The sequence below is a fragment of the Chinchilla lanigera genome, unplaced genomic scaffold, assembly GCF_000276665.1.
Source record: "Chinchilla lanigera isolate Chin_1 unplaced genomic scaffold, ChiLan1.0 scaffold00076, whole genome shotgun sequence".
Lineage (NCBI taxonomy): Eukaryota > Metazoa > Chordata > Mammalia > Rodentia > Chinchillidae > Chinchilla > Chinchilla lanigera.
Genome location: NW_004955477.1, coordinates 1,968,757 through 1,975,531, shown reverse-complemented (window position 1 = coordinate 1,975,531; position 6,775 = coordinate 1,968,757). Strand labels below are relative to the sequence as shown.

Genomic DNA, 6,775 nt, shown 5'->3' with positions numbered 1-6,775 from the left:
CCGCAGCTCCTGCGCCCGCTGCAGTGCCCGCGCCCCTGTCCCGCCTCGGCTGCGCGCTCAGCCAGCCCGCCGCTCCCTGTGACCTGGGCTCTGCCCCGGGCACGGGGTGGAACGGGCATGGCTCTCAGCGGGGACGCCTCGCCCGCCCTGGCCCTGGCGCTCCTGGCCGTGTCCCTGGCTGGGATCCGAGCCCAAGGCGCAGCCCTCGAGGACCCCGACCACTATGTGCAAGAGGTCTGGAGCCGGGAGCCCTACGATGAGCGCCCTGGACCAGAGCTCGAGCCCTTCTTGCCACCGCTGCCCGAGGGGACCGAGGAGAAGGAGCGAGAGCCGCGCCCGCGGGACCCCGGGCCGCCCAAGCGGGCGAATAAACCCAAGAAAGCGCTCAAGAGAGAAAAGTTAGCTGCAGAGGCGCCTCCATCAGGTAACTTTCTGCGCTGGGTGGCCGGAGGGGGCGCCCGTGCACGCGCGCCTGGAGGGGCAGCCGGCTTCCCCGGCTGTCAGGACTGAGTTGGCCGAAGAGGAACCGCCAACTTCCCCGGTGCCCGCACCCCCGCCCAGACTTAAACTGCGCTTCCCGCGGGGCCTCCGCGCTCCCCGGAACTTTGCTACCCGAGTTCTCTCTCTGTCTCTTCGGAAGACAGCTCTGCCTTTGGGAAGCTGCTCAGGGAGCTGGGCCTCTCTGACATTTCCTGACATTTCCTGGGTAAAGTGCCTCCCTGTTGGCATTCTGCCTGCTCTGCCCGCCTCTTCAGTCTGTTGAGGCAGTCGTTTTCTTGATAACGAATTTCCCCTTTGGCCATGTCACTGGCTAGTCTGTTTTGGCCAGTAGCCTTGGAGGGCCTTTACCCTGCAGTGTCACTTCTCAGGTCCCTCCCTTCTGCTGTCAGTGGGTCTCTTGAATCCTCTGCAGCAGAATGGCACAGCCACAGCTGGATTCCCTGTGTTCGGGTACATCCGTGGTGGCTGCTGCTGCTGAGACTCTGTCCAGGGCTGCTGCCTCGGGACCTGGAGAGCTCTGCGGTGACTGACAGCCTGAATGCTCCCTGTTCTATCCATCCCTCTCCTACTTCACAAATCCATCCTCAGCTTCTGCCAGCCTTGTCTTTGGGGAAATGACTTCTGCTTAACTTTCTGCATAGCTTCTGAAGTGGGGCTGTGTCTTAATTGTTCCAAATGGTCCTTATTTATTTTCAGGGGCTGTAGTCTTACTATTTCAGCGGTGGGGACTGAGCAGGATTATGGCCAGATTCTCCTGCCTCCAAGACCTTCAGTGGAAGGCCATATGGACTATGTTACAGTACTCCAGAGACAGAAGAAGTGGCCTTTCTTTGGTTAAATTGTCCTTGGAAGCCAGCAGTGAGGTGCCAGGGAAGTTGGGGACACTCTTGAAAGGATGGCTCCCTCTAAGACCCCTATATACAAGTATGAGGACTTGCTGTGTTTCGAACAGAACCAGTGTTTTTTTCTTTTTTGTGGAGAGGGGTTAGGAGAATGAAGGTGGCTGGATTAACAAGAACTGGAGCAGGGAAAGACATTTATTTGCATTTGTGGAATGCCGTGACTCTCTTGGTAGGGCTGGGTGCACCTGTGTCATTTACAGAATTCTTTCCATGGCTCTGGAGAGTGGGTGTTCTTGCTATTTTACTGGTGAGAAATCTGGAGCTAAGACTGGTGAAGTAACTTGCTTAGTATAACTTCTCTCTTGCAAGACTGAAAGACTTTCTCCTGCGCTTGCTCTGGTTTGGTAGTTTGAATCAAATCCATATGGTATTTTAAAAAATCTGCTGCGTGTTTAGTATTGTGGAGGGGGGGTACAGGCTGGATGTCACTGGGACCATGGTAGGGAGAAAGTAAAAGAAGCCCCAGAATACTTACCAGTCAGGTCTAGGATTCGCCAGCTCAGGGATCTGGGGGTCCTGGCTGTGCTTCCTGAGTCCCCAGCATCTCCACTTGCAGATAAGGAGAGTAGCGTTTACCACTGCACTAGACTTTGTCCATTGATAGGAAAGCTTTCCAGGAGCACCTTCCAGTGTATCCCAAGCTTGCAGCTGAGCTTATGCCCCTGAGAGCCCTTCATTCATTCCACGGATGGTTACCAAGAACGTGCTCAGTACCAAGTGCTGGGGGTGGCTGTAGGGATTGAGAGCACAAGACAGCCCAGTGTCTGCCCTCATGGACCTCACAGAGCTTGGGGGACTTTCAGGAAATAAAGGCGGGTGTGCTGAAGCTTGTACAGAAGTGCAGAGTGTCAAAGAAATAAATAGGCCTTGGGCAATGTTTCCCAGGAGAAGAGGTATTTAAGGCCCAGCTAGTGAGCCAGTTTTATTATTTAAGGACTCTTACTGGTGACTAGCCATCATTCCCGAGACTGCTTTCTTTACCCAAAGAAAATAGTGTCTGATGTATCTGTGGATTCAGATATTACAGTGGGGAGGTGGCTTTCCAGCCTTTGGGTAATGGCACTTGCCAGTCTTGGAATGAGGTCTTTTTGTGTTTATTGTGTTCTGTTTTTATGAGACAGGATCTTCCTCTGTAGTGCAGGCTGGCCTTGAACTCACTTATGTAGCCCATGCTGGCCTTGAGCTGATAGCGATCCTCCTGCTTCAGCCTCCCAAGTGCTGGGTATGCTCCACCATACCCAGCTTGGAATTGAGATTCTTGAAGGAGAAAACAGGGTTCAACCTAATTTGCAAAAGGAAAGTCATTTGCTTTTGGAAGCCATCTTATATATGGAGATTTTCTTGGGATAGGAAACTGTTTATTCCTCCTGGTAAATAGCTTCTGCTCTTACAGCTAATGAGCTCCTGAGATCCACCTGGATCCCATCCTCAAACCTAAAACAGGTGTTGGGAAATTCCAGCGGTTCCCCTGTCTAGGATCTGACTGCAACCTTGCTATTGTTTCAGTTGTCTAATAAATTGCGTGAGGCTTTTTAGAGCTCCCCTCAACTAGGATGAGCCAAGTGTCGCATGTATCCACCTTTTAACTAGTTCCGTGCATCATGTGCTATGTGTGTGTGTGTGTGTGTGTGTGTGTGTGTGTGTGTGTGTTTGGTCAATAGAACATTCCATCCTGGACCCCAATTAGTGAGAGACACTGAACTTAATTAAGAAGTCATTATAGTTTTGTGCAGTTAAACCACAATAGGAGAACTTGTATCCCACTTTTAGTGTTGGGTTGATATTTATACTGCTCATGGTGTGATGACAGAAGCATTCATGTCCACACTGGACTGTTGTGTAAGCAGGTTGTCATTTCATCTTAGGAGGGTGCCCACAGAGGATGGAACATAGTGCCGCAGTTGGGGGTGTTAGATGTAACTTCTGGAACTTGCTTCCCTGGGTGGATGTTGCATGCTAGGTATCAGGCACTGAGGTGGGAGGGAGGGGTTAGCCTGAGAGTGAAAAAGAGTATAGATGCACATGTAGCTGATTTACAAGTCTAGCATGTACTTCTTTTTCCGGATAATAAAATGGTTTCCAGATAGCCTTGTAAACATAAAGATTGGACTCAAGGGAAGGTAAGCTGGAAGGCTGTATGTAGCCCACTCTAGAAGGGAATTTGTTGGTGCAAGGAGCCAAAGACTTTGAGGATTTGGTCTTGGTGTGAGTTTTAGCTTTAACTCTCGACCACTACAAATATGCCCCATGGATGTCATGTGCAGACATCTGTGGAGGTCACTTAGAAAACTGAGTCCTGAGAACATGAGTTGAGCTTCCCTAATCTGAAAATGTGAAACCTGAATTGCTCCAAACTCTGAAATGTTTCGAGTGTCAATATGACATTGTCAGTGGGAATTTCCCTACCATGAAGTTTTGTTTCATGTATAGAAGTATTAATAATATTGTATAACATTGTCTTCAGGCTATGTGCATAAGATGTATATGAACTATAAATGAATTTCATGTTTAGACTTGAGTTTTTTCTCCAAGATATCTCATTATGTATATGTAAATATTCCAAAACTTGAAAACTTTTGAAATCTGAGACATTTCTGGCACCAACCATTTTGGGCAAAGGCTACTTCCACTGAACTACATTTTCCATGAGGAGTTGACAAATTTCAGAGTAGAGCCCTGATATAGTGCAAGGAATGAATCTTTAAAAACAATTTAAGTTTTTAATTTAAATTAATTACAGACTCACAGGAAATTGCAAAATGAGTACAGGTGCTCCCATGTACGCTTCCCCCAGCTTCTGCCAAGGATAAATCTTCAAGAATTATAAGATGAGGTTTTTCAACCTTGGCAGTATTTGACCAATTGTGTGTATGTGTGGAAAGGGATTGGTGTCCCATTGTAGGTTGCTGAGCAGTACCTCTAGTCTTGACCTGCTAGATGCCAGTAGCATCCTCTGTTCAGATGTCACAACCAAGAATGTTACTAACATTGCCAGATCTCTTCAGGGGATTGAGAATCATTGCTGTATGCATTATTGAAACTAGAAAGTTGACATTTGTAAATACTATTAATTGGATGACAATGCTACATTTTGTTGTGTGTGTATGTGTGTGTGTGTGTGTGTGTGTGTGTGTGTGTGTCCCCATCAAGATATAGGACCTTTCTTTGAGACTGCAGTAGAACTTTGGTTTGCTGGAGTGTCTGAGGTCCTCTTTGTGAGCATCAGTTTATCCCAGAGGTTTAGGTCTTGAAGGAACCTAAGTGGTCCCTGAGTGTAGACTCAAGGTCCATGCCAGGGTTCCAGCAGTGGGCTCTGTAGTTTCTACTTATACTTTTCCACAGATGGACTCTCTTAAAGCTGCCCATTCAGTGGATAAACATGACTGACTTTTAGAATGTTCTTCACATAGACTTGACAATGTGCTTCTCCCTAATTCTATTCATTCAGTTGTTTCTAGTTGGATTCCAGTTTCTAGATCCTTGCAGTTAGAAAGCTTTGGAGTCCAGGGAGTGAGGACGGGGAGTCCAGAACATTTCTTCAAGCACCGTGAGAAAGCACGGTTTGAACACAGGCAAACCTGCATTGAGACCACAGTCCCAGCGCTGTGCAATTTGCAGAGTGGGCAACAAGCCATGTTTGTTTATACGTCTGTGCCCAGAATCTCCAGTTTGCATTTTGTACTGTGTTGTGCCCCAGCTGCGTGGGAAAATAACCAAAGAGTTGTTGTTTGGTTCTTTGAGCATATTTATTGTAAACAAAAACCCTTCTGTTATATGTGCTGTAGCCAGTTGGTGGGAAGGGCTTCACTTCTCAGCTTTGCTCCCTCTCTTTCTGGGACTTGTGCAGTTTGGCCTTCAGATGGAAATACCTTTTCTTGGGCAAAGCTGGAGAATGTGCTTGTAAATATTCGACTATATATTTCAAAACCTAACACAATGCTACTAGCACGGCTAAACAACTAACAAGCAAGCCTTAATGTTAGAGTGTGCACTCACTGAAAACCTTGAATTCAAACTGTTCTGTCCAGGTCAACTTGGTACAAAACTCTGAGGGAAAGGGCAAATTATTAAAAAGAGTATCAGCTTTCTAAGCACCACCGCCCTTTCCAAAATGCCTTCCAAAGTCAACTTGACATTTCTTCCTGCCAGTGCCCATGGGTTCAGAAATGAATCTTGTGCCTGGATAATAAAGGATGGGGGACCCTTCCCGGGTTGGGGAAGTTGGCTTGTCTTTTATGACTCTTAAAAATAGCCAGTGTGTTTCTCTGTGTGCTCCAGATGTCTGTGGCTGTCTAACTGCATGGTACTTGGTACATTCAATGCTGGGACAAAGGCAGCCTGGATCATGGAACCTAGATTTTGAGATGGGGCCTCTGGATGTTCCTGAGAGACTGGGGAGCCTGAGAACTCAGGCTTGGCATCAATAGCCGTGACAGGCTGTGCCCTCTGTGGTCCTGCCAGGGCCTTACCACTGCAGCTACCCTCTGGGATCATGAAATCCATGAGTTAGCATTTCTTTGGTGGCTTGCAAGAAGGCCTGGTGTCCCTCTCTGGTTGGCAACTGGTGGGACACTCCCTGGGGCTCATGGGATGCTTGGGAAGGCACAGAACATTTTCAGAAGTTAATTTGAGACTGTGGTGTCAGAGATGGAGGACCTGGTCTGTGCAAGGCAGATAATATCTTCTAGGTCAGTTTTATTCGGATTCAGAGATAACTGGATTCAAAGTCTGGCTTTGCCACTTATGGACATGTGTGACTTCTCCAAGCTGTGATTCACTGTGGAGTGGAGACAATAATATTCCATCCTTCTCTAGAAGGTGTGAAGTTAAATCAGTTGATGTTCAGCCTCCCAGAATCTCAGCAGCAGCAGACCATAGTCCCAAGGCAGCGGCATTCCCTTGTTCCTTGAGTCCCCAGCCAGACTGTCCCATGAGTCCCAGGGGCAATGCACCGGGGTTATTGCTGTTTTCTCTCCCTTCTCACTCCCTTCATCTTTTCTCATGTGGTGTATGACATTACCCCCCAGATACAGTCCTGTGCTGCAGGCTTTTTGTCTCATGCAGTGTTTCTGGCAGGATTCAAACTGAGATAGGCAAGGATCAAGGACACCCTGCATAGCGCTGCCCATACACCCACCTGGGCCTGCCTGCTGCTGTTGCTGCAACGTCATCTTAAAGGCAAAGGACTGCCTTTGGCTGTGAGTCCCAGGTAGCTGCTGGCTGCACAGAAGGCAAGAATGGTGGCTGTAAAGGGACTGTGGCCCTGGCTGATCCTACTGCTTCTCAGATCCCAGATCTGATGGAGACAAAATCTTCTGCTTGAGAGGCTGGCCTTGAACTGAACAGGCTCATTTCCCAGGGAAGAGGCGGGG

General features: G+C 48.2%; 1 protein-coding gene across 1 annotated transcript in view; it reads left to right on the top strand.

The window, feature by feature from the left end:
* Cpxm2 (carboxypeptidase X (M14 family), member 2) overlaps positions 1-6,775 on the top strand; it is a 134,890-nt gene continuing 128,115 nt past the window's right edge. The window contains exon 1 of the mRNA XM_005401963.2: positions 1-424. Within this exon, the coding sequence (XP_005402020.1) occupies positions 118-424 (307 nt within the window). The 5' untranslated portion in view covers positions 1-117. The remainder of the gene's footprint in view (positions 425-6,775) is intronic.